General features: G+C 42.1%; 1 protein-coding gene across 1 annotated transcript in view; it reads left to right on the top strand.

Annotated features, from left to right (window-relative positions):
- The window catches only part of csmd2 (CUB and Sushi multiple domains 2), a 263,477-nt gene that overhangs the window by 166,254 nt on the left and 69,660 nt on the right, over positions 1–27,563 (top strand). Inside the window, exons 18-31 of the mRNA XM_030740701.1 lie at positions 22–209; positions 742–930; positions 1,500–1,616; positions 2,066–2,281; positions 2,991–3,179; positions 4,612–4,781; positions 4,923–5,079; positions 5,271–5,462; positions 10,254–10,380; positions 21,017–21,219; positions 21,397–21,588; positions 23,081–23,219; positions 23,323–23,510; positions 26,715–26,909. Coding sequence (XP_030596561.1) covers positions 22–209; positions 742–930; positions 1,500–1,616; positions 2,066–2,281; positions 2,991–3,179; positions 4,612–4,781; positions 4,923–5,079; positions 5,271–5,462; positions 10,254–10,380; positions 21,017–21,219; positions 21,397–21,588; positions 23,081–23,219; positions 23,323–23,510; positions 26,715–26,909 — 2,462 coding nt within the window. The remainder of the gene's footprint in view (positions 1–21; positions 210–741; positions 931–1,499; positions 1,617–2,065; positions 2,282–2,990; positions 3,180–4,611; positions 4,782–4,922; positions 5,080–5,270; positions 5,463–10,253; positions 10,381–21,016; positions 21,220–21,396; positions 21,589–23,080; positions 23,220–23,322; positions 23,511–26,714; positions 26,910–27,563) is intronic.

Below are 27,563 nucleotides of genomic sequence, written 5' to 3'. Positions count from 1 at the left end.
GGCTTTCTTTTCTGTTTTCAGGTTTCGCACTGAGGTTAACTATGATGTCCTTGAGGTGCGCGATGGGCGTTTTCCCTCTTCACCACTCATTGGTAGTTACCAGGGCACGCAGGTTCCCCAGTTCCTGATCAGCACCTCCAACTTCCTGTATCTCCTATTCACCACTGACAAGAGCCACTCTGACATTGGCTTCCGTATACGTTATGAAAGTAAGGGCTTACAACTTTGTGAACACAAAGACATAAGGTCACAAAACAGGAAGCAATTCATTCACCCATGCATCATAGACCCTAATAGAAATGCATTTATTGCATATAAGCCGGCTAACCTATTCTCTGTACTCTTCATGTGGTTTCACACTGACATATTTTTGTCTTCTCTCATTTCCACTTTTTTGGTATATGCTGGTAACCTTTTCCACTTTCTCTGTGGCTAAATCTATGCAAAGCTTCAATAATTCACTATGAGCACTACTTCACGCGAGGTGGAGCGGAAAAGTACTTTGAAAACTTCTTATTGGTTCATTTCTGTCAAAAAGAGGATATTCTCGTGAATTATTTATAAGATTCGCTTCATGAAAGCAAATTGGCCTTTAACAATTGTTGACCTCTACTTTACCTATTGAAACCAGGATGCTACCATCCTAAATACACTGCAAGTGAATTTTGAGGTTTTGGTGTCTATCTTTGATCATATGTCATTTATCCTTTATTTTCTCATTGTTTTCCTCTCACTCTGCAGCCCTGCAGCTACAATCAGATCACTGTGTGGATCCTGGTATACCTGTCAATGGGCAGCGACATGGGAATGACTTCTACGTTGGAGCACTGGTGACATTTAGCTGTGATGCAGGGTACACGCTTAGTGACACTGAGCCTTTAGAATGTGAACCCAATTTTCAGTGGAGTCGCCCCCTGCCTAGCTGTGATGGTACGTTCCATAATATTGACCTAGAAATGAATGGTCCCCTGCCAGATTTCTCCCTACTCGTAAATGGGATTAAAGCTAAAGTCATTGTTGTGTGTTGTTAGAGATGAAACATGAGAAATCATTTTAAGCACTTTGCTTCATATTGCATCACATTTAAATAGCTATATATTCCTGAGTTATTATAAAATCCATATAAGATGATAACATTTCTTTCAAGGACTCTTGTTTTAGACTTTAAAAGTTTCTGCTTCATTTCATCAGAAATGTTTTATATGTGCGGCAGTGAACATACCCTTTGATGTTTCCCTTTTTCCTCATCTGTAAATGCTTTTATATTTAAGGACAGTATTGATTCCTCTGTCCTTTCTGTAATGATATTGATAACATCCACTCTCTCTTCTTGTATGCCATCTTGAAGGGCACCTCTTGTAAAATGTATTCTTCCACACTGGAATTGCACAGACAAGTTTAGCATTTTTTTCTGTTTTCATGTACTCTCTGATTTTGCTTCTGCGCTCTCTCTCCTTCTCATCCATCTTCCACTGTTTCCATTCGTCCTGTGTCGCCAGCATTGTGTGGAGGTTATATCCAGGGCAACACCGGCACCATCTTGTCTCCTGGCTTTCCAGACTTTTACCCGCATAACCTGAACTGCACATGGATAATCGAGACCTCCCATGGCAAAGGTTAGCAGAGAAATTCTGTGTCAACACATGCAGCAGTCAAATTCAATTTCCGTTACAATGTCATTTCCCCCTACTGAGTGGCCTTTTTATTTTGCCGAACAAGCTGTCTTTGTAAGACCGGGCTGCTGAGAGGCTGGCCTAAGGCTACATCGCCATGGGATGATTCCCCAGCCTTTGGTCGAGCACTCGTATCAAATTGACTAAGCCTTATTTGCAGATGCCTTATCTGCAAAGGTGTAATGTGTTTTGGAAAGGACAGGAAACTTATATTATATGCATTATGATATTGAGAAGGTTGTGTTTTGCATATTTTTTCCCTCCTTATGACATGTAAACATTAAAACATGTACTGTTTATTAATGGGCAATATGACTTCAGGTAAGTTATGTAATGGTCAAGCAACAGATAAACACATTTAAGGGATGGCTCTTTCTTCCCCTTGTATTCAGGTGTCCAGTTCACCTTCCACACCTTCCACCTTGAGAGCCCTCATGACCATTTATTGGTGACGGAGAACGGCAGCTTCTCTCAGCCCCTTTGGAGGTTGACAGGCTCCATATTGCCTCCACCTCTCAGCGCAGGACTGTTTGGAAACTACACAGCGCAGATCCGCTTTCTGTCCGACTTTTCCGTTTCGTACGAGGGATTCAACATCACCTTCTCTGGTGAGAATAGATTTAGTGTATGGATTAAAAACATTTAGAACATTAAACACTTCAGGTTCAAATTTAATAATTAGACTCTATGAAAACATTATTGACACAAAGAATACTCTGGAAATCTGTAATTACACGCACTCAAGAATGACTAGTAAAATGGTTAACACCAAGAGAATTGACTAATTTTAAATGAATAAAGTGGAAAAGAACACTAATGACCCTTTACCTACTGAGAGCATAATTTGCTTCCTTTTGTTCTCGCAGCATTTCTAGATTTGAACATTAGGAAACAGAAGAAAAGAACATTATAAAAAATCGAATGAGCTGTTATTGATGGTTTAAAATAGCAAATGTGAAATCTTATCAGTAGCTGAATGAATGGAAGATAATGTTTGGAATGGTTTCATTACTGGCAAAGTCCCTCTGAAGGCTCTGCTTGAATAATCTTAATAAATGACATATGGGCTTCTGATGCTTAGAGGTGAACTTGGATTCAGATGAGATTTGTCTCATTTTAGGTTTGCCCCCCTCTTACTTTTGGTAGTATTTTCTTAACTTTTAAAGCCTGACAGAAGTCTTAATTAGACTATTTCACACTTTTACACATTTATACATTGCAGGCAAAAATCCCCTCATGCATAAACTGTTTTTACAGTTTTTTACTTGCCAGTACAGAAGATTCACACCTTTTCCATGATTTTCTCTCCTTCTCCAGAGTATGATTTGGAGCCGTGTGAGGATCCTGGAATCCCACCCTACAGCACCAGAAAGGGATTGCAGTATGGCGTGGGCGATGCCCTCATCTTCTCCTGTTTCCCAGGTTACCGACTGGAGGGTCCAGCGAGGGTGGTCTGCTTAGGGGGCAGGAGGCGGGTGTGGAGCTCCCCTCTGCCAAGGTGTGTTGGTAGGTGGTCACATGCTTTATTTTGGCTATTATCACTCCCCTCTCTAATCTCCCTATGCCATGCCAGCACATTAGCCTTTCACACACCCCCACAAATTAAGAAATGTACAGAAGTGTCAGTCACATTACAGAGTCAGGCATTTCACTTTCAAATCTCCTCATTATCATCCCTCCTTACACTCAAGTTTTGTCTCTTCATTGGACAGCTTCCCAGAAACAAGCCTTTTTGACTTTGTCCAAATTACATAGTGCAACAGTTCAAATGGGGACAGCATTAAACAGCTTAAATATGTTAATTATTGATGTTGCTTGTTGCTAATGCATGTGAAACATGGTGGGTCAGACTGCAAAGATTTAGGTCACTGTGTTGATTCTCTGATGCAAAAAAACCCTTAATGGGCATTTATGCACTGATATGAAAATGAATTCATCCTAATGCTCATAATGATAGGTACATCATTGACCATGACAATCACTGACCTACTTGTGTTTGTCCTCAGTGTGGCTCCTTTTAATAAACTAAAAGCACCATTAAAATGTAATTTAATGTGGAAGCACTGGAAACTGCATGAATTACTTTATTGGGGTTATTTTTACCATTTGCTCGTTTAATTTTTTTTTGTGTGTCTAAACTTAGAATATAATTGGTACTGCAGATTATTATGATTTTACACTCTGCTGAAAAACAACCAATTAGACTTGAATAAATACAGTGATGGTGACGTCACAGTCCTTTTCTTTAACCGCACTGTTAATATCTGATTTGTTTACTTTCAGAGTTTAGGTGTGTAAAGTAGGTCAATTGATTTCCTGACGAAAACTTTCTCTTTTGCTTCTGTTTAGTTGTCTGAAGTTTTAGCTGCTAGTTTTTAGCTCCTTGGTCTTTTTTTTTTTTTTGCCTCTAGATGAATTCAGGTCTTTGAAGGATGGCAGTGGAGACACATTTTGATATTTTCATACTTCTGTCATTCTCAACCTCATTTTAGAAACTTGATTCTTCTCCACATGCCTCCAAGACAGCCCCGTCACCTTACCTTATCTTACTTCACTGCATTCTCAAAGTTAAAAAAAAAAGAAGAGGGTGCCTTTGTGGCCATTTAAATTCTGGCTGCTGTTTTTCTATAGAAAACTTTGTCTCCTCATTTTTTTCAGAAAAAAAAAAAGCAATTTTCAGATAGAGCTGAAATTAGTGTTAATCATATTCAGATTGCAGTGTGATTATGATGATGTGCCACTCAACATTCAGGTATAGTCATTGACCATATTCCTCTCCCCATCACCTCTCCCAGCTCCCTACGTGTGACAGCATGAATAAATACACTCTGAGTTTCAAGCATATAGCGATTGACATGTCCTCTGCTCTCTCCAACACCACCACCTCCTCTCTCTCTCTCTGTCTGCCTGCATCTCTGCTCTCTTACTTTTTCTCTAGCTGAATGTGGTTCATCCGTGACTGGCATGCAAGGGGTGCTGCTCTCACCCAACTACCCCGGTTACTACGGCAACAACCACGAGTGCATCTACTCCATCCAGACGCAGCCTGGCAAAGGCATTCAGCTACGAGCACGGGATTTCAGACTGGAGGAGGATGACATACTCAAAGTGAGAGGGTGGTGGGAGTTGTATCCTCCCCGTGTCTGTATGACGCCTTGTTAGCATATCTGCGTGCACACACCTGATGCTCTTAATTCAAATACTTCCTCCCACTCTCTCTGTCTCTGTCTCTCTCTCTCTTCCTTCCAGGTCTTTGATGGCAGCAGTAATAAAGCTCGCCTGCTGGGGGTATTTACAGGCAACGAGCTGCTAGACACAACCCTGAACTCCACCTCCAGCTCTATGTGGCTTGAGTTTATCAGTAATGCGGATAACACCAGTAAAGGCTTTGAACTACACTTCACTAGTAAGTAACACACTCTGTTGTACACACAAACACAATGTGCACTTTTTTTTTTCATTCAGAGTCTTTTGAGTGTAGTTTGTATTTCCTTTGTCCAATGTTCTCTTTTGTTGCCTTTGCTGCATCGACAGCACTCTGATTCTTTCTTCCTTTGCCCTCCAACTTCGCCTCTTTCACCTTTCACTCTGCTAAAGGTTTTGAGCTCGTGAAATGTGAGGATCCAGGTGTTCCCCTGTTTGGCTACAAGCGGGAGGACAAGGGTCATTTTGCAGGGAGCACCGTGTCTTATAGCTGCGACCCGGGTTACACTCTGAAAGGTCCAGAGGTGCTCACCTGCCTGAGGGGAGAAAGGAGGGCTTGGGACAGCCCCCTTCCACTCTGTGTTGGTGAGTGCTGTGAAAAAGTACTTGCACCCTTCCTCATTTCTTAGTTTTCTGCATATTTGTCACACTTACATGTTTCAGATCATCAAAGACATACACACACACACACACACCTCCATTGCTGAGTTCAATTTCTGTAGCCACACCCAGGCTTGATTACTTCAGACACGGTGAATCAAGTAATCCCTTAAACAGAAACCTGCCTGACAAAGTGACTTAGGGCTTTAAGATCTTAAAAAGCATCTAGAGAAACAGCTGAGAAACAAAGTCGTTGACATCTATCAGTCTGGAAAGGGTTACAAAGCCAATTCTAAGGCTTTCGGACTGAAGCAAACTACAGTGAGAGTCTTTATCAACAAATGGAGAAAACCTGGAACAGTGGTGAACCTTCCCAAGAGTGGCCAGCCTACAAAAATTACACATCGATAAGACTCATCCAGGAGGACACAAAAGAATGCAGAACAACATTTAAAGAACTGCAGGCGTCACTTCCCTCAGTTAAGGTCAGTGCTCATGATTCAAAAATAAGAACAAAACTGGGCAAAAATGGCATCCATGGGAGAGTTCTAAGGAGAAAACCACTGCTGACCAGAAAAATAACAAAAAGCCTCATCTCACATTTGCCAAAAAAAACAAAAAACATCTTGATGATCCCCAAGACTTTTGGGAAAACATTCTGTGGGCTGATGAAACAAAGGTTGAATGTATTGTAAATGTATGTATTGTAAGCATTTAATACATTCTTATCCTAGAGCTTAAAAGACTGCTTTTCTGTCAAATTCTGCTGCTGTTGCAAAGACGCTCACAAAGTGTCTTTTGGTGTCAGTGGCCACAGCAATGGTGGACACCATGAGTTAATGTTTCTCTTTGAAATTTAAAGGCTGAAGTGTTGCTGGTGTAGCAGTCGTTTCATTCATTTTTAATTTCATGTCCTTTTATTTTCACTTTCAGTTGCTGGTTAGATTTAACAACTAAAGACTACTTGGTTAACTTTGAGAAAAGGTTGTAATTTGGGTTAAAATAGTCCCAACTCAGGGGCATTAGAGGTTGTTCTCACTATTGGCAGAACAAAATGTGTCTCAGCGCCAATCCCAAAAGATGCTTTGTGGATGTCTGTGACACACCAGGGGCACTTCAGGGATTTAAACAAGTCCTCAGACCAATAAGACATAAATAATGTAAAAAAATAAAGTTGATTTAAACAAATGTATTAAAAGCTCATATATATTTTATTTTATTAGATTTCTTTCTTTTTGGTTCATATTGTCCATCAGCATGTAAGCAGCACAACATGACTGAAGCAGACTGTAACACTGGTTACTGATTCAAAAACAGCTCAAAGTTTCTAATGACAGACATGTTATGAATTATCTTTCAAACTAAGTCTGTTGCAGAATTGTGGTGAAGTGAAACTATGACGTGGCATAATATCAAAAAAGACAAGCTAAAAGCATCAAAATATTTAAGCGCAGTGTGAGCTTATGTCGTCTGCCTCACGAGATGTTGCCTAGTATCATGTCATTTTACATCAGTCTTTAATATCCTGTCTTTCATCAGCGCATTATTCCTTTTTCTTAAATCACTGTTTGTTACAGGTTACATAAAGTAGCATTATGTTGTGTCATAATATATTACAGCATTTATCTGTGTTTTCCTTAGAGTTTGCACAGCTAATCCAAACCAGCTTTAGTTGTTTTTTAGCTGATGTCTGACCTAGTTCCTCTTCCTAATAACAGTGTGAACATACCAGTGCAGGTTTGGGAAAAAAAAACAAAAAAACCCTGGTCTGTTTTAGCGCTGCTATTCTGGGGCATCCATTTGGTTGCTTTCCCAGCAATTCAGTGCATTATCTCATCCAAAATGACTGTGCTCTATTTTTCTTTTTATATTCATATTGCATCATGATTGCAAATCCCCCCTCCCCCATTTTGCAATTTTTTTTTTCTTTTTCTAAAAAAAGACTCACTGTTTCACCAGCAACCCTGAGCACAGGAGGCGGGTTTTTAACCCCCAATTTGTGGTCTGAAGACAGAAATGTGTTTCATTGAGATAATTTCTTCACGAAATTTTAGCAGAAGATACGCCCCTCTGATTCTTTTATTCGCAGAGTTCATCTGCAATTCACCTGTCACTTGAAGCCAGCCTGCGCAGACACTGTATGCATATATCCTCTCACACACAGACACATCTATATAGTACCATGCTAACCCACCCAGAGCAATTTTTTGGACATTCTCCCAGGTGACATTTTGACAGTTTCTCAGAAATTCACTGCGAAAACCAGGGAGACAGGTGTTCTTTGACATGGGCCAAGGTGATTAGAATAGTATTGCTCTGCTCCCTTTCCAAACCAAACTGAAAGGTAATTTCATGTCTGGGTATAAACAGCATTCGGCAAGCTGTATTTCCCCAAACACGTTTGTCCTCCCGATGCTCTTTTTAATGCAGATGATAGCATAACATCCGGAGTGAATTCGGGAGCAGGTGAGGGACTGTTTCTGCTTGTAATGGTGGGATTATTTTCTTGCAGTGAGGACACACTGAACACAGATGGGATAGGTATAGCGGGAAGGGCCAGGATGGAGAATTGAGCTAAAAAAGGGGGTGGGGTGTGTGGGGGGTGTGTGGGGTGTTGGTGTATACAGAATGTCACAGAAAAGGAAAGTTGCACGGTTAAATCTCGCACAGAAATTCCGGTGTGGACACCGAGATGTTATTATTGTCATGTTTGAATTATGTGAGCACATAATCTCTTTCTGAAAACTGATATCCAAGGAGACAGAGCATTGTTTACATTTTTCTTGAGTATAATGTTGGCCAAGATTCCATTTTTGCAAAACTCCATGTGTTTCATCTCTGATCACATGTGCACATTCTGAAAAAATGAAACCGCTGAGAGTAGAGCCTGAGACAGAGGAAGACAAGCTGAGCTGAACTTTGATGAATGTGGAGGCATAGATTGAAGGGGTAGAGTGGTTCAGGGAGTTATACTGCCATGGCAGCACTGAGCAGTAGCTTCTTAGGTCATAAGGCAAGAAGAAAGAGATGGCTTTGTCTTACTGTGATAGATCACCGCCTTTTCAATCCGTGAAACAGCAAGTTTTCTAAAGGCATATGGGTAGGAAAAGCTTGAAAACAGACTGAAGCCCCAGAAAGAGTGTGGAGAATGACATGTTCATACTTTTATTTTTTTGCACTTTATCTCTCTTTTTAATCTCCTGACATGTTTTTCAAAGATTTTTTTTTGTAACTAAGCATATACTTTGTCTACATTGTCTGTTTGCATGTATTATTCTGTGTTTTATTGCTCTGATAGCAACGGTAACCAGAAGAAGACTCTGGTGATTATTGCTATTTAAATGTATAATGCATAGCGGTGGTAGGAGGTTAGAAAGAAAGAAAGAAAGAAAGAAAGAAAGAAAGAAAGAAAGAAAGAAAGAAAGAAAGAAAGAAAGAAAGAAAGAAAGAAAGAAAGAAAGAAAGAAAGAAAGAAAGAAAGAAAGAAAGAAAGAAAGAAAGAAAGAAAGAAAAAGAAATTTATTTGCATTCAGAAGAAATGGCATCTTTGTCGAATCAATGGTAACAAAATATTTTTGTCTGTTTTGTGGGAAAAAAATCACAGTTTCTCCCTCTCTGGTGTTCAGTTTGTAAAGTACTACAATCTTATGTTAATTTAAGTGGTTCTGCACTTAGTCACTTTTTCTTTCTTTCCTATTCTCAGTTTGTCCGTCTGTGTCTGTTTAGTTGGTGTATTGAAGTACAAGGCCTACTTGTCACTGATGGATTTCACAGACCATCACCATCATCATCAGTACGATGTGTAGACCTCAATTTTCCTTCTTTTTGAAGGAGCCATTTTTCTCTCAGGGGAAGGAAAAGAAACATGAACACTTTTAACATCTTCTTGTCAGTTAGAGTGGCCTCAAAAAGTCAGAACAAAAAAAAAAAAAAAAAAAAAAAAAGCTTAAAATCCGATGTTAAACATGTTTTTGTTTCTTTTTTTTTTTTTTTTTTTTTTTACCACATTCAGAGTAGCTGGTGGTAATTGAAGGAAGGGCTGAAAATTGCTTTTCAGCCATGGTATTTCTGAAAGAAGTTTATTACTTAAATCTGGAAAAGAACTCAATTTTGTTTCCTTTTTCTTGACAGAATGTTTTGGCCTGTTGCTGTTTTGTAGGTGTGTTTTTCTGTTGACAATTTTTTCTAGACTGAGTTTATGTTGGTTATGTTCTGTGAACTGTGATATGATACTAGAGAGATCATACTGACTGCAGCCACTAGTACTACACACACTCATAACAATGGCACTCATCTGATGAGCAAGTCATTCAGAGCCGCCTGTCGTGTTGCACACCTATATTTTCACTTGACACTCTTCACACTTAAATGCTTTTCCCCAAAGAACCTTCTTTAAAATCTGCAGTCAACTAGAGTCTGATAAATGGAATATTGTGTTGTTCAGTCAACAAGTCCATCAGCTTTCAAAAGCAACAAGATGAGATCATGATTAAGATGGTGGATTGCCTTTGCCGAGCCAAAAAGAGACAGAGTATATTGATTTGGCTGCTTTCCCTCCTATCTTTCAAATTGCAAAGTAGATGATGGAGTACATCACATTTGAGTATTTGACTGCTATGTCAATAATTAATAATGATGAGAGGAAACTGACTAGATGTACTTTACTGGAAGTGGGGTGATGCAACTTCTGATGTGTTAAGTATGTTAACCTTTGTTGTATCAATTATTGTTAACTTTTCTTTTACTCCTTCTCACTGCTTTCACTCCCCTTTCTAGCCGAGTGTGGTGGCACCATCAAAGACGAGCCTTCTGGTCGCATCCTTTCTCCGGGCTACCCGGCACCATATGAGCACAACTTGCACTGCATGTGGACCATTGAGGCAGCACCAGGAAGCACTATAAGGTCTGAACAACACGCCTTGGTTCCTTGTTCTTTTTTGTGGGTGCTCCTTCTGGTTTTCTGATTACATTGTTCTTTTACAGGCTTTCTTTCAATCTACCACCTTTTAATATACTTCCAATTTAGCCCCCCCACCCCCTGGCTTTTGCAGTGGTATTCATCACTTTCACAGGCTGCTGTGTAATCAATCTTCAGTGACCTACTGTTGGCCAATAGCTGAGTTACTGGTTGAAAGGAAATGCCTCCTCTGAGTCTAAAGGTTTCAGAATACAGAAAAAAGAAAGTCAAGTGTTTTAAGTTGGTGAGAGAATGATCTAGCGGGTTGTATTGGTTTTGGTAGATACCTTGTTTGATAGTTTAGCGCTGCTGTGCAATATTGATCAGTTGAACCTTAAATATTATACTCAATATTTTCATCATTTCCCCTGGTGTTGTCAGTCTGTTAATGAAACTATTTTCTCTTCTTTACCTCACCTTACCTCTATAATTCAATTCTTAGCCATTACTTTTGCCCTTGGATGAAGGAAAAACACCTCCAGGCTTATATGCGTGTGTTTAATCACTCAATTTGTGTTCTTATAAATATATAAGTGTTCTGAGTTCTTTAAACCAAAGTGCAGCTTCATAACTAAACATTTTAAACATGATGATGTCCTTAGGGACACTGAAGCCATAGTCATGGTAAAAAGAGAGTGGTGATTCGCTGCATATCTTGAACATCTGACATTCCTAGGTCCCACATGTTTGCTAGTTTAGGTTCATTAGTGTCGCCCCTTCCTCTGGCGTCCCGGCATTCTTCTGTAAGGTATGCTCCCGCTCATGTCTTTGATCCTACGCATGAAATTCATTATTGAGAGGAATTTGCATTAGCCCAGGGATTCCTTGTATATAAAGTGGTGTAGCTGAAGTTAGCACACTAATCAAACCATACCGAGTGCGCCTGAGACCAGTAGTTGTGCTGAGAGACAGCTTATATCTATAAAGCCTACAGACAGGTTGTCCTGGGGTTATTGATGGAAGGAAACTATAGGTAGGAGGCAAAGAGTGGAATATAGGCATAAAGAGATAATAACAAGATCAAATGAATTGCGCTGATAAGCGAGGCAATGAGCCATTTTACTGATGTAACATTCAGCGGTTACTGCCGCAGAGATTAAATGGGTTATCCAGACCACATACAGTAGTAAACTGAACAATGAAGCTGTAAATGTTCATCTTAAACATAGTGCTTAGCTTTAGTAAAAAAACATGTACTCTAATTTGGTCTCTTAAAATGTGGTTAAAATATGATATTGAACTGGGTTTTATAGTTCACAAGGCATCAATGCTAAGACAGGACATGAAGAGCTGAGAGGGTTATGTGTTGTGAGGCCAGGATGTGTACACTCCATCTGTTTCATATGCTTTTGTTGTACAATTAATCGTTATGTATGTTGATCATATAGCAACACTTAATCTACTGTAACTTTGCCTTTCAAGAACAATTGTATTTAACTAGCGTACGGCCTATTTTTTAACCTTCATAGCCATGTGCATTTGTTGCTTGACATCTGACAATGAAAACAGCCCCATATTTTGTCCTCAGTTGTTCACTGTCCACGGAGCAGCACCGGGATTTGCCCAGAGATAAGCTCATCTAACTTTCATTAGTGTATTTTCCTATTACGGATCTGCTGCGCTGTTTTTTCCAATTCATGTGTCGTGGTGCTCTGAGTCATGTGTGGATAAACTCCTTTTGCTGATGCTGTGGAGACATAAGTCTGTTTATTTATTTAAGTGTTGGAGGGCTGTGTGCTGCAGACCACGAACCTCAAAAAGCAGTCAACCTGGGGGTCTGACTAGTTAGACTGAATGTTCCTGCAAACGAGTTTGCGTTTCAGGCCTTTCAAAGTAAGGATTCTTTTTATACAGTGAGGTTCTATTATAGGAACTTGAAGTTGTTTTTTTCCTTTACATGTTTTTTCCTTTTAATATGTGATTTAGGAGTGACAGACCTGTCTCACTATATAAACCCACTGCGTCAAGGCATCAACACCAAAGGACACCTTGTGCGTACCTGCGAGATGCCAGAAGCTTTGACAAAATGGGGAACGATAACAGGCCGGGTCAACGAACAAAGCATAAAAGCACCATGATGTGTTTTTTGAGTTCTTCAGTCTCTGCTTTTATCTCACCGATTCATTTTCCAATTTCTTTCGCACCTTTTCCTGCCTAAAAATAATTGCAAACTTACTTTCTTCTGTATGATAACACTGCTTACATGCTATTACATCATGTGCCTCACAGTAAATGAACTGGACAAAGATTAGGCTGAGGAGAGAGGCTGAGGCGCAGAGCGCACCAAACGCCACTGCCGAGCATCCTGTTGGCTAATGTCCAGTCACTGGATAACAAGCTGGACGAACTCAGGGCCAGGATACAGTTTCAGAGGGACATAAGGGACTGCAACATCATCTGTCTCACGGAGACATGGCTGACTCCCCTCATACCGGACCACGCCGTACAGCCGTCGGAGTTCTTCAGTGTTCATCGCACGGACAGAACGAGTGAGTCTGGAAAATCAAGAGGAGGAGGTGTGTGCCTAATGATTAATAACAACTGGTGTGACAGTAGGAATGTTGTCCTTCTGAAACAATCATGTTCACCTAACCTGGAGCTCCTAACCCTGAAATGCCGTCCCCACTACCTGCCCCGCGAGTTTACTTCGGTCATCTTCAGCGCCGTCTATATTCCACCTCAGGCGGACACAAACACTGCACTATCCGAGCTACATGAGGCTATTTCCACCTATCAGGCTAACCAGCGTGATGCGGCTCTCATCGTAGCCGGGGACTTTAACAGTGCAAACTTGAAAAAGCTGATACCGGAATTGATTCAACACATCGACTGCCCCACCAGAGGAGAGAGGACCCTAGACCACTGCTACTCTCCATTCAAAGATGGCTACAAAGCAAAGCCTCTTCCGCCTTTTGGGAAGTCTGACCACACCTCAACAGCCAGTTTCGATAGCCGGGGATCGGTCCGCCAGGGCCTCCGCCCTCGGCCACCGCCTCCGCCCTCGGCCACCGCCCGACACACATTGCACCCGACCCCTACGACACCTCCTGCGGGTGGTGGGCCTGCAGGAGGGCGGGCCCATGTAACCTCTTCGGGCTGCGCCCGGCCAAGCACCACGGGCTAATGCCTGGCCACCAGACGCTCTCCCTCGAGCTCCCTCCCCAGGCCTGGCTCCAGGGTGGGGCCCCGGTAACCCTATCCCGGGCAGGGTAAACTGTTCCCTTGTTTTTTCACTCATAAGGGTCTTCTGAACCGCTCTTTGTCTGGACCCTCACCCGAAAGAATAAGATCGCGAATACAAGCGGCAGAAATGAGTTTCCTTCGAAGGGTGGCTGGCCTCTCCCTTAGAGATAAGGTGAGGAGTGCGGCCATCCGGGAGGGGCTCAGAGTAGAGCCGCTGCTCCTCCACATCGAAAGGAGCCAGTTGAGGTGGCTCGGGCATCTGATTAGGATGCCTCCTGGCCGCCTCCTGGGTGAGGTGTTCCGGGCATGTCCCACCGGGAAGAGGCCCCGTGGTAGACCCAGGACACGCTGGAGAGATTATGTATCTCGGCTGGCCTGGGAACGCCTTGGGGTCCCTCCGGATGAGCTGGAGGAGGTGGCTGGGGAGAGGGAAGCTTGGGCTTCTCTGCTTAGGCTTCTGCCCCCGCGACCCGGCCCCGGATAAGCGGAAGAAAATGGATGGATGGATGGATGGATGGATGACCACACCTCTGTACTTCTCATGCCGAAATACAAACAACGGCTCAGGCAGGAACCCCCTGCTGTGAGAGAAGTGACACGGTGGTCTGATCAAACAGAGGCCGCTCTGCAGGGTGCGTTGGATTCAACCGACTGGGACATGTTTCGCAGCAGCGCGGGCGGAGACATCGAGGAGTTTACGGAAACTGTTGTGGGATTTATTGGGAAAGTTGTTGAAGACACTTCACTTAGGAGGACCATCAGGACTTTTCCCAACCAGAAGCCGTGGGTGGATAAATCTGTCCGCGACGCCCTGAGGTCCCGCACCGTTGCCTACAACTCCGGCCTCGCCTCTGGGAACATGGAGGACTACAAGGTTGCATCATACACCGTCCGCAGAGCGGTGAAAGAGGCAAAACATCGCTACGGCCGCAGACTGGAACAGCAACTACAACAGTCTGACCCCAGGGGACTGTGGCAGGGACTACGCACCATCACGGACTACAAAGCACCACACACACACCCGGTGAGTGCCGACGCTTCTCTGGCTGATGAACTCAACATCTTCTTTGCGCGCTTTGAGTCGGGAAGCCGACAGCCCACTGCGCTCCCGGCCGGAGGGGCGGAGACACTCACTGTGACGGAGCGCGACGTGAGGAGGGCGTTTAGACGTGTAAACACCAGGAAAGCGGCTGGACCAGACGGTATTAGTGGACGTGTCCTTAAGACCTGCGCTGACCAGCTGGCACCTGTGTTTACACTGATATTCAACCTCTCACTGAAACTGTGTGTGATTCCCACCTGCTTTAAAAAGTCCATCATAGTCCCTGTCCCAAAGAAACCACACCCCAGCAGCCCCAATGACTTCAGGCCCATAGCACTCACCTCTGTGGTGATGAAGTGTTTTGAGAGACTCATCAAGACATTCATCACCTCCTCACTGCCCACCACCCTCGACCCACTACAGTTTGCATACCGGCCAGACAGATCCACAGATGACGCCATATCCTTCCTCCTCCACAAGACCCTTTCACACATAGACACTGGTAAGGGGAACTATGTGAGAGTGCTGTTTGTAGATTACAGCTCAGCATTCAACACCATAGTTCCCTCCAGGCTGGTCTCTAAGCTGCTGGACCTGGGCCTGGGCCCATCCCTGTGCAGGTGGGTTCACAGCTTCCTGACCAGCAGACCACAGGTGGTACGAGTGGGTCACCTCACCTCATCCTCCCTCACCCTCAACACTGGATCCCCCCAAGGCGGTGTGCTCAGCCCTCTGCTGTACTCACTGTACACCCATGACTGCGAGGCCACGTCAGAGTCCAACGTCATCATCAAGTTTGCTGACGACACTGCTGTTGTGGGACTAATCTCTCACAATGAGGAGACAGCCTACAGGAGAGAGGTCTCCCGCCTGGAGAACTGGTGCCAGGAGAACCACCTCCTGCTCAACGTCAGCAAAACAAAGGAACTGATCGTGGACTTCAGCAGGAAGCAGCAGAGGGACTACCATCCACTTGTCATCAGTGGTGCTGAGGTGGAAAGAGTGGACACCTTCAAATACCTGGGAGTGACCATCTCACAGGACCTGTCCTGGACTCATCACATAAACATCACTGTGAAGAAGGCCAGACAGCGTCTCTACCTCCTCAGGCGGCTGAGAGACTTCAAGCTCCCACTCAAGGTGCTCAGGAACTTTTACACCTGCACCATCGAGAGCATCATGCGTGGGAGCATCACCACCTGGATGGGAAACTGCACCAAGCAGGACTTCCTGGCCCTAAAAAGGGTGGTTCGTTCAGCTGAACGGACCATCAGAACCACCCTCCCCAACCTGCAGGACATTTACACCAAGCAGTGCAGGCTGAGGGCCATGAAGATCCTAAAACAGCCCAGCCACCCCGGACACTCTCTCTTCTCCCTGCTCCCATCAGGCCGGCGTTACCGCTGCCTGAGGGCTAAGACTGAAAGGTTGAAGAAGAGTTTTTACCCACAAGCCATCCGTCTGCTCAACTCTGAGCCCTAACTGGACCGTTATTGCACAGTGTAAATATTATAATTTAAAAAGTGTGTATAGTGTATAGTATATAGAGTATAGTGTATAGTGTGAATTACTTTTTTTTTATTTTTATTCTTCTTATTTATATGTGTGTGTATATAAGGTTGCAGGTACAAAATACATTTCACTGTGCATTGTACTGTGTATAACTGTGCATGTGACAAATAAACACTATCTTATCTTATCTTATCTAGATTACTGTGACCACGGAGTTGTTCAGGTGTCAAGCCAGCGCAGAGCTGTTGGCTTGACTGTCTGGTTTGTTCCGTCTTTTTAAAGCCCGCTGTATAAATGTGCCTCCATCCTGATGAATGATCCCACAGGGATGGTCCCACAGAGGCCACATTTACACTTATTGATGAGGTTAGCTTTCATCGTGACATTTGCTTTTTGCACATGCTCTCAATTAGTTTAAAAAAAAGCAGGCAGTTGCAGGAGTATGTTTGCTCTACATCTCTTTTATTCCTCATCTCCTCACACATATCCATACAGATCCCCACATACTTACTTATGTATCATCTTCATGCACACATGCACCTACTCTGAAGACTCCCCACAGGACTTGTGATTGCAGCTAGACTGTTTTGTATTCATATGAGAGCGTCTCGACACTCTCTATTTCTCTCATATGAATACAAAATAGTTAAGGCAGAATCAAAAGAGACCTAAGAAATCTCTTCCATTCTTCTCTTCTCCATCTCGTCTCCTTGCGGCGATTCCTCTGACACTTGATTGAACTATTTTATCTTGTTAAGAGGGGACTGAGTGTAAAGGAGACCCCTCAGCTGTAAACTTCAAAACATGGCTCCTTATGATTCCACAAAACATTAACTGCTCACAGAGATCCAAATTTCTTTTTCCTTCGTGAGATATACTGTAATACCACTTTTCTCAATGTGTTGTTTCATTCATCTCTCTTGTACCTCACACCCGCCTCAAACCATTCCACGGAACCCCTGCAAGTATTTGAGTTAAGTGGGGAGGCTTACTTCCCAGTTGGAAGCTAACATTTGTCTTCCTGGTCCTGGTTCTTCTATAAAGCAACACACAAGTAAAACAAATCAAACAGACAAACAGGGGATAGTCAAAGAAAAGAGCCAACCAAGAGTATTGGTTCTTTAAAAGACAAGTACATTCACAATGCCCTGCATGTGTTCTTCTGAGACCTCTGAGTAAAACAGTGGGATTGTTTTTAAATGGTGGTCTCAGCATACTTTCTTACTATCGTCCTGCAGCACTCTTCACATCCCTCACCTGAGCGTTCATTCTCAGAGTCAGAAGAAGAGATGAGCTATTTAGATGCTGTGGAAAATGAAGCAATTATCCTGACATGCATCCCACGTCCATCCTGTTCATCTTCTGCTCTCCATCAACCTCTTATCCTCCTGTTCTCATCCTCTTCTTCCAGCATCCCAGCAGTGATTAACATTGATCTTGTTTTTGTCCCCTCCTTCATTACACCTCTCTCTCTTTCCATGCACCATTCCTTCTTTTGTTTAACACACAAATCTGGAAATGCATTTAACATCCTGTGCTTCTAAAGGTTGACTTAATTAGTAGATGATCTGCTCTGCCTCCTGAGCCACAGCCACCCCAGTGCTGTTGCAGTACACACAGGCACACACACACATGCAAACATATATGGTCTATACAAGAAGGCATACAGATATTAAGGAAACACGTGATTTTTTTTTTTTTTATTCATTTATTCAATCTGGCAAATTCAGTGAAACATTTCAGCATCTCCTGTCTAAAGTATGGGGAGGTGGAGCGTAAGTGGATCATAGTACCTGAGGGTTTCATAACAGCATTTGCATAACAAGCATCTGACTGCCAGAGGCACGTACATGACAGGGATGGAGACCTTTGAACACAATCCTTGGTGTTAAAGTGAAGCTTAAATTGAAGGGAATAGTCAGGATATGGAATATTAGCAGAGTGTCACTCCAACTACTTTAACAAATATGATGATGTTCAAGTATTGGAGTCATGTGAGAAATACTTCAAGAGATAATCATAGTTGTAGTATGTGCAAAAGGTTTGGGAACTTGTGAGCTGTGAAGCTGTGAAGGAGAATCACTTTCTTCTACTGTTGCACTTCAGAGTCAGTTGTTCTGCTCAAGTGGTCTTCAGCAGTTGATAAAAAAGGTCACTTTACACCCACGTTTTGATTCAAGCCAGTGAATGTTTGACATCTATTTCATCAGTCTGAGGCTCCTGCCACCGTAAACAAAAGAAATCTTTTCTCTTCTTTTTTTTTTTGTCTATTCCTCCAGTAGCTTGTAGATATTTATAAAACATTATTATTCAAAAGAAAGGTAAGCAGGGAAGGTAATACCATAAGGAGTCTCAGTGCTTATTCTAGTTTCTTATAATATGGAAGTTGGAAATGTGATGCCATACCTATATATTCATCTGTGGTGCTAAACCAAAAATGTTTAGTTTATTAATTTATTTTCTTCACATGGACAGAGTGATTTGGTCTAATTGAGATTTCAGATTCATTTCAACAGTGAGTGATTTTACCATTTGCAGACTTATAAAGACAGTTGCATAAAAATAAGGAACATATTTGTGCATCAGAAGTTACAGTGCAATTGATACGACATTGCCAGGTACAACATATTTTAATCTGAGAATATCATATAATGTTACCTACAAGGGCTCTAATACACCATTGTAAATGCAGGACATTTGTGAATGTGTGTCCGTGTTTGTGTAAAAAGCATCAAAGCTTATGTAAGAGTATGTAATACAGCATGTCCTTTAAAAATAGCTGTCGGTGTTCATTTCTGTGAATATTTACTGGTGCACCTGTCTGCACGTGTTTGTTTTATGTGCACTTCTTTCACAAGCATTGCGACAGCACTTGTCAAGTAGGTTACGTACAGTATCCACACAAACACACACACACACAGCACATTGTGCAAGTAGCCTCTGGCTGCTGCTCACACATCAGACAGTATGGGAATCGGAGTCTGACACCAATTATGCAGAAACGGTGGGAACTTGTTGCTAAACCCGACATATCAGTGGGTTGCTGTTTCTCCTCTGCATCATCTATACCTCAAGGCTCTGTGTGGGTCTGTGTGTAAAGGCATGAGAATAGTAAAAGTACAAAGTACCATCAAGTACCATAATTTCCTGTATCCTCAGGATTGGGACACAGATTACCATTCAACTCATTGATTTTTTTTTTTTTTTTTTTTTTCTCAAAAAGTGAGCACTGGGCAAATTTATAGAAAAGCTAGCATAAGCTTCTTCACAAAATAGTGAAAAATAAACACAGCTCTATGGATTGTTTTCTTAAAGAAAAATTAACTTAAGTGCTGTGTAAGCATTTTATTCCAATAACTGTAACTTCAGAACGATGCTGTTTGCTTTGCATTAAAGCTAGAATTATTGAAACATGAGGGAGAGTGTCAGAAAATTGCCTTGGTGCAAAAATGTTTGTTAGAAAATTACCATAATAAAATTGTTTCTGAGGTGGATTTTCAAATTCATTTCCCGTGGACCTCACAGCATCCAAGATTTGCAGATTTGTGGCACACTTTATCATTCGTAACATGGAACACGTCAACATCGTCATCTGTGAGGTTGTTGCACCAGTACCACAGTGTGAGTCCTGTGCCCAGGTGTGCTCTTATTCAGGGTATATCTGTGAATTCATGCAAGTAGCACACTTGAAGCAACATTAGAGACAGTTTTTCTTTGTTGCAATACATTGGAGGACAAATACTGTGTGATAAATGCTGTTACTCTGTGTCAAGTTCAGCACAACAGTTCAGCGCACACTCATTACATTATATTCACCTGTTTTGAAGAAGTGTCAGACAGCAGTGTGTTTCAGAGAGAGAAAAACAAACAAAAAAAAAAACAAAGCAACAATTTAAGTGATCATAAATAATGTTTGTATCCTCTTTGTTGGAGGATAAAGCTGCAGAGAATACTTTGTTTTTAAGAAGTCTTATTTTGAGGCGTAGTTGGAAAAAGCGCCATTTCTAATTTGTTCCCTTTCTGTACTGCTTTCTCCCCTTTTAGTCCTCCTCAGCTCGCCCAAAATCTAACGTACTCACACTCATAGTCAAGATTCAAACTATGAGACATTATGAATCACAGCCCAGTCGAGGCTACCGCACTTACAAACAAGCACACACGTACTGAAGTTATAGTGCATTTCACATCCATCGGACCACCAGCTGGCTGACAGCTGTCTAAGCCAAAGTGAAGGGTAGATATTTTGACAGCATCATCTTTCTGATGTCTAGACTGAAACTATTAAATGCTGTGGCAGATGTGTCTGTTTGACTGACATTGTGGAACATCTCTTGAATGCCCTGGATCTAGCGTCTGTGATTCACTTTAAGATGTTATTTGTTTCCCTCGTTTACACTTGACCTTAACTGTGTTTTTGTCTTTCCTCTGTTGTCATTGTCTCCTTTAATCACATTACCTGTTGTAATTTGAGTCTAAAAATATACAATACCAGTCAAAAGTTGGGTGAGTGAGTCCAAATTTTTGACTTCTGTATTTACATGTACACCATTTGTTTTATTACAATGGTAAATAATTTTAATCTCTATTGGAACAAAAAAAAAAAAAGAAACATGAAGCAATTCTTTTGCAGTTGCTGCTTTTCTTGCTTTTCTTCCTTCAGAAGGACCTAAGGATTGTAAACATAATTAAATGCAAAGAGGAGATGGCCATATTTGGAGGTTGTGTTGTGTTTTGTCTGAGGTAACTTTCCATTAATTTCATCACAGAGAGTCATCCATCAACTGTCAGTGCCTCTGAAATATGTTCTCTTGTTTTTTTTGTTTTGTTTTGTTTGTTTGTTTTTAGTCTTCATTTCTTGGTTTTTCACACGGAAGAGGTCCACGATGTGCTTCGGATCTGGGATGGGCCCCAAGATGGAGGTGTCCTGCTGAGGGAGCTAAGTGGCTCCGTGCTGCCCCAAGATGTCCACAGCACCTTTAACACCATCAGTCTCCAGTTCACCACAGACTTCTTCACCAGTAAACAGGGCTTCGCTCTTCAGTTTTCTGGTGAGAGGAAAGGATGATAATACGTGAAGGGAATGTTAAATGAACACAACTGGGTGGGAGCAATTTCCCCTCTCACAGGTTTAACTGTGAGAAATGACAATAATACCCTCTTTTCATCTGCTAATTGCATCTCATTTAATGCTCTTTCACTGATTGAGCCTCTCTTTGCTCCTTTAGTCTCTACCGCAACCTCCTGCAATGACCCAGGCATGCCTACTAATGGGACCCGCGGTGGCGACAGCAGGGAGCCTGGAGACCATGTGGTGTTTCAGTGTGATCCAGGTTACATCCTGCAGGGGGCCAACAGGATCACCTGCACTGAGATCAATGGTCGCTTCTTCTGGCAGCCAGACCCTCCTACATGCACAGGTACTCAACCAAAAGCCTATAAGGATTAGGATCACAGCATTATTACTGCTGCGTAAAAAATTTTTCTAAGATATTATAGAATTATTATTTCCTATAGCCTGCCTAATACAGTCTACTGCAGATCTTCTCTTACTGGCCTGACTTTTGTGCAACAGGTACAGAATACAGATTCCTAACTCGATTACTTAACAGACTCCTTAAGTGAATCTTAAGTGGCAAACCTGATTGCCATGTTCCCTCGACATTTACTGAAGTCACTGCGGCAGACAGAGAGATCTGATTATCCTGTTCCTCAATAACAACACAGACCTCTCAGTCAGACCTACACTCTTTGTACACTTTGTGTTAATATATTATCACACTTGGTTCTCTGCTAAACAGTGTGAAGTAATTAACAATGCCAATTAAGGCCCTGTAATTAGTTGCGTTATTTAATTAGCACTTAGCTTAATTTGATGATTTTTGGTGAACAATCGGACACTTCTGACACAGGTGAAAATGAGGTAAGAGAGCATCAGTGTGCGTTAGCTGTGTCGCAGTTATATCAATCAACTGCTGCTACAACTTCCTGTGGGGAAGCTGCGCAACACATACAGCAGGAAGTAAATCACCAAACTGTGACTCATAGATTTTGGAGGTTCTCCTCTTTCTTTATACCATTAAAACAGTTTAAGAGCTATGGAGCCTGTTTGTTTTGGGGTAGTTTTCATTGTCTTTCTTTTATTCTTTTAATTTCAAATAGATTTTCACAAAAATTTTTCATTTTGATGAGTTGTTTAAAAAAAAAAAAACATAGCAGACTGTGCACAAACTCCAAATCTTAGGCACACTGACTGTGTGATGGGTCTAGATAAATACAAAATACAAACACTTACTAATAAGTATTTATTTTTGTGCAAAACAAACTCTTTTTGTGCAGCCATTAGCGCAATCAGGAAAAAAATAATATTTTATATTGATCCAGGCTATCAAAGCCCAAAAGGCTTAAAAAAGATTTACACTTGTGTCGTTTCCTGCAGTCTATTTTAACTGCTTAACAGGATTTTCGTTTCATCCCTCTTCCAGATTATATTTGATGCCATTCAGCTTAAACAGTGGATATTTTGCTCACTTATATAGACTCTGGTTGTTTGACAGGATTATACAGTTTTACTCTGTATAAGATTTGCGCTTACAACACATTTGAGGTTTACTTGCAGTGTGCACCATTCAATTGTGTGTCCTCTTTGCTGATTGGTTTTTGTACCTCGCATAGTCACATTATAATGTTTTGATTTTACCCAACAATAAATACTAACAAGAACACTTATCAGTGAGTTTTTGAATAAAATAATACACACATTTATATAAACGAAAACTAACTGATTACATCTTCTTAAGATTAAACTGAGATCGGTTCTGTTGTTTGATAGCAGCTCAGCCGTGGTCCAAATGCCACTGTTGTTCACTGTTTGACTGCAGTGAACTGTAATGGATTTCTCCCTTGTCATAGCTCCATGTGGCGGGAACCTGACAGGTCCTAGTGGGCTGATTCTGTCTCCAGACTATCCTGAACCGTATCCTCATGGAAGAGAGTGCGACTGGACAGTTACTGTCACACAGGACTATGTCATCTCTCTGACCTTCAACCAGTAAGCCTCAGTAGCAAAAAAGAAAAATGGCAACACGTGTTTTGACTTCTCAGTGTAAGCAGCAGCTATATGATTACTTTTGAATGTCATTTTCTTTAACCAGGTTCAGTTTGGAGCCAAGTTATGACTTCTTGCATATCTATGATGGACCAGACTCCCTTAGCCCCTTGTTGGGTAGTTTTTATGGCACAGATGTTCCAGATCGCATTGAGAGCAGCTCCAACACGCTCTTCTTGGCTTTCCGCAGCGATGCCTCCCTCAGCAGCAATGGATTTGTGCTGCAGTACACAGGTACATGCCTTTTCTTTGAAGGAGCACCTTAAAGCAATACAGTATTCAGTTAATTGGTCAAAACAATGAAGCTGGAGGAAGGTTTTTGTGTGTGTGTGTCTTAGTGAGCATATAATCATTCGTTTTTTGTTTTTTTTTGTTTTGTTTTTTTTTTCATCTCCAACATCTTATAATTCTAAGAAGGTTGTATAGCTTTACCCCCTGAACAATTCACATTTTAAAATTCTTCCTCTGGCAGAGTGAGAACAGATTTACCCTCTGCTGCTTATCGACCTTGCAGATTGCTTCTTTTTAAGTTTCTCCTCTGTGTAGTCCAAAGTGGGTGCAATTACTGCTGTGAAAACATTCTTTAGTGAAAGAATAGGGTGTCTGTGCTGCAGCATTCTGATCACAACCTTCCCATTATTCCTATGGACTGATTGGATGTCATTATTAACATGCACCTCCTCTTGTAGCAAGAATTATGAAAACAAAAAGCTGACAGCATGTGTACTTACACTCCTTTTGATCAGTGCAGCTGCACGAAAGGCTTCTGATAAATTGGAGTAAACATTTTGTTGACCGCAGCAAATTGTTCAAGGGACCCAAATTTATTTGTTCATGAGACACTCTGTACTGCACACATGGTGCAGAATGATCAGAGACTTCCTTTAAAGAGGGCCAGTTGGTTTAAGGATAGCACCACACACCTGTGTTTTCCACTTTTTCATTTCGGCTTTGTAAGGTAATATCTCAGTTCCTGTGTGTTAAAGCCTTCTAACAAATGTACAGATGCTGAACAAGCCGTAAATTAGATGCAGCATCTTTGTTAAGGGCATTGGTTGAGAGAGCAGTGTTAAATCTTCCTAAATCTCCTCACCTCAATTAGAGCTGTTTAAGGTATCAGGCATTTAACCAATTTCAGATTGAACCCAAGCTTTCTGTTTCTTGGCTCCTGTTCAGATAGGATTTGATGTACAAGCAGTCAACTGATTGTGCAACTCTACCTGTTTATGCACTGCAGCCCTCCAACTCATTGGCACACTGTACTTAAATGAAGTGAGAAACAATGTTTTTGCAAGACAGCGTTACAGAGTCTGCCCCTTAACTCACTCCCAGTAATATTCACTGCAGTGTGTGATATTGTATAGCCAATCTGGTAGAGCAGATGGACCCAGTGTGTGGCTCTGAAATACTCCCTCACCCCACTTCCAATTCTCCACACTAATGAACCATAACCAAATAATACATAAATTACTTCCTCAGTTTCAGACATACAGCATGGCACAAAAGCGTGTTTGGCTGCAAGTTTGCGTCTGGTTGGTAAGGAGGCAGCACATTGACAAGTTGGCCCATCCGGCATTTGGTCAACCCGCCCCTGAAAATTGTATTACAGAATGTGCCTGAGGTGCTGTCAGCCTCTTTACTGAGCAGTCTCTATGTCTTTCTGTTTTCTTGTCTCTGGCATCATTTGATTGGGCTCTCCGGGGAAATATGTGGACTCAAAATTTTCCCGTGCTTGAGCCACATTTGAATGACACGCAGACACAGACAAGGACATTTATACACAAAAAAACATGCACATCCATTCCTGCATACTCATATCTCTCTAATCCATCACCTTCATCAAATCCTAGCCTCTTTTTCACTTTACCCCTAAATGTCTTGGAAACGATGGTACATACTACTTTCATCTTTACCCGCTATAAATGAAGGTCAGTGCTTGATAAGTCAGCTAATTTTATTGTGGTGACCAACCTTCTATGGACCAGCTTGTGCAAAGGGCCAGCACTTTCCTATTGCCTGCTACATCAGCTGTGCCATCTTCTTTCATGTGCGCCAGTTTATTTGGAGAGATGACAAGGGAAGGGTTCAGCTTGTCTAGAATAGGTGGCTAAATGACAGGCAGAGGATATACTAGCACTCTGTGACGCTCTGAACGTCAGCGTCCTGTTTGGTCTTTAGGTCCCCAGTTTTCAGCTTTGAAATTCAGCATTTATAGAGTGTGTGTCAAGTTTTTGTCATCATTGAATTTGAAATTTGATCTGATATGAAGTTCATTATGATTTCATTAAACACAGAAGGAATTTGCAGGCAAATACTCTTCTTTAACGCAGATGGTGTACATTGTGAAATATAAATATTTAAGTGCAGGTCTATATGAGACAGATAAATCTCTAAATGTTTTTATTTTTGATAGCAATAAAACACAGAAAGAATATAAACTTTCTGGGATATCAGCTCCCCTGCCTTGGGACAAAAAAACAAAACAAAGCGTGGTCTTTTCTGATGGCATCCTAGTGAACCTTTTTTAATATAAATGCTTTCACAATATGAACATTGTTACAGTGTTCCCTATTTGAAGTTTGCATTCAGTTAGCTCATGTTGACACACTTCAATTCTTGAACAGATATTCTGTCAGGCACTGAAGTGTTAGTTGAAATTTCCCTAACGAGAAAACAGTTAACTCACCATCCTATGCTGGGTGTTAGTCATCAAATATTAAAGTTTGCTGGGGAAGTGAACTGGGTTTTAAGATTGAATTAAATTGCTTTGGGCATTTTTCCTGTGTTTATTTTAGCAGTAAAGGTGTGAAGTGTGACAAATTGACAGGCCCCCACTCATGTGTGCATTTTCCACCTAAGAACAATGTGATGGTAAATCGAGCAAGACATCTTTCTTACAACCTCAGAAGTGGTGATTGATATGTGGTCGGCTGCAGCGCGTGCGTGAGTGAGGTTTGGCAGGGTATGGGCGTATATGTGTGTGTCTTTGACAAAGAAAGCTTGCGTATGTGCATTGTCTTCTCTAGTTGACTGCACAGTGAAGTGTTGGTTGAGGGGCGGTTGTGTGCAGTCAGCAGACCTTGGGCCAGAGTCACGCCACTCTCAATCAGCTGCCTGTCTTTCTCCACAGCCATACATACCCCAGCAGCCACAGATGAGAGGCCACTGTCAAGGGCTAGAGAGAAAAGTGGCAGTCAGTCAGTGAGATATATTTACTGACAGAGGAAAGCACAGGGTTGTGGGAAAGGGGGGGTGAAAGTAAACCCAGCCACAAAGGTTGAAAGGAAGTTAGAAATCCAAGTGTATCAGTAACCTTAGGCAGAAAACAGCTTCTGTTCCAGTATCAGTGCTACAGCTGGATGCAAAAATCGTTTCACGGAATAACAACGCCTGCTCACTTCTGTCACTGATTTTCCACTGCGTTACCTCTCTCTGCAGAGAACCCTAGGGAGTCTTGCTTCGAGCCTGGCCTGGTGCGCAATGGGACACGGGTGGGCACCGACCTCAAGCTGGGCTCCATGGTCACCTACCACTGCGACAGTGGCTACACGCTAGAGGGAGACCCAACGCTCACTTGCATCATGGGGGGAGACGGCAAGCCGAGCTGGAACAAACCCAAACCCATCTGCATTGGTAAACACTGACATCTGGAGTCAGTTGTTAGGAACACAAACCACATCAGTGCTTATAGATTTATCACATGTAAACATGTATGTATGATTATGCAGTTTCTTCCACAGTGCAGTGTCCTATAGGTGTATGTGTAGAGCTATGTGAGCTTTGCTAATATTAATAGATGCATAAATGTAGCTTTAATTTAATCTGCAATTTGAAGAGTGCTGCTTATTTTGCATATATTCCCCTCACGCTCACAGCAGAACCTGCGTCATTCTGACGGTTCTCTGATATTCCCATGACACGACTAGCTCACGCTGCGCATATTCCCCCTGGAGAGCTCGTAAAGGATCCCTGACACCACAGAATCGGCTGGCTCTCACAGTGTGAAGTTTTAGTTGTATTCCAGGTGGAAGGCAAGCTCGTACCTCACATATTTTCACACAAGGAAAACAGGCATTCAGGGTACGATACGAGCACGCACTGGGCATTTTGTGGGACTTTAACCAGGAGAGGCGATTCGGGCCTCAGCACGCCCAGGCTAACCCAGACGGACACTTGGAAAACATTGCAATTTCACTGTGACAAACACTAGGGACATCTTCCATCCAAAGCCCAGTCAGACAAGAAAAGTAATTTAGGAGTGATGGAATAGAGGGGATGGAAAGGTAG

This window comes from Archocentrus centrarchus, chromosome 11 (genome assembly GCF_007364275.1).
Source record: "Archocentrus centrarchus isolate MPI-CPG fArcCen1 chromosome 11, fArcCen1, whole genome shotgun sequence".
NCBI classification, from domain to species: domain Eukaryota; kingdom Metazoa; phylum Chordata; class Actinopteri; order Cichliformes; family Cichlidae; genus Archocentrus; species Archocentrus centrarchus.
This window is presented reverse-complemented; position numbering and strand designations above follow the sequence as displayed.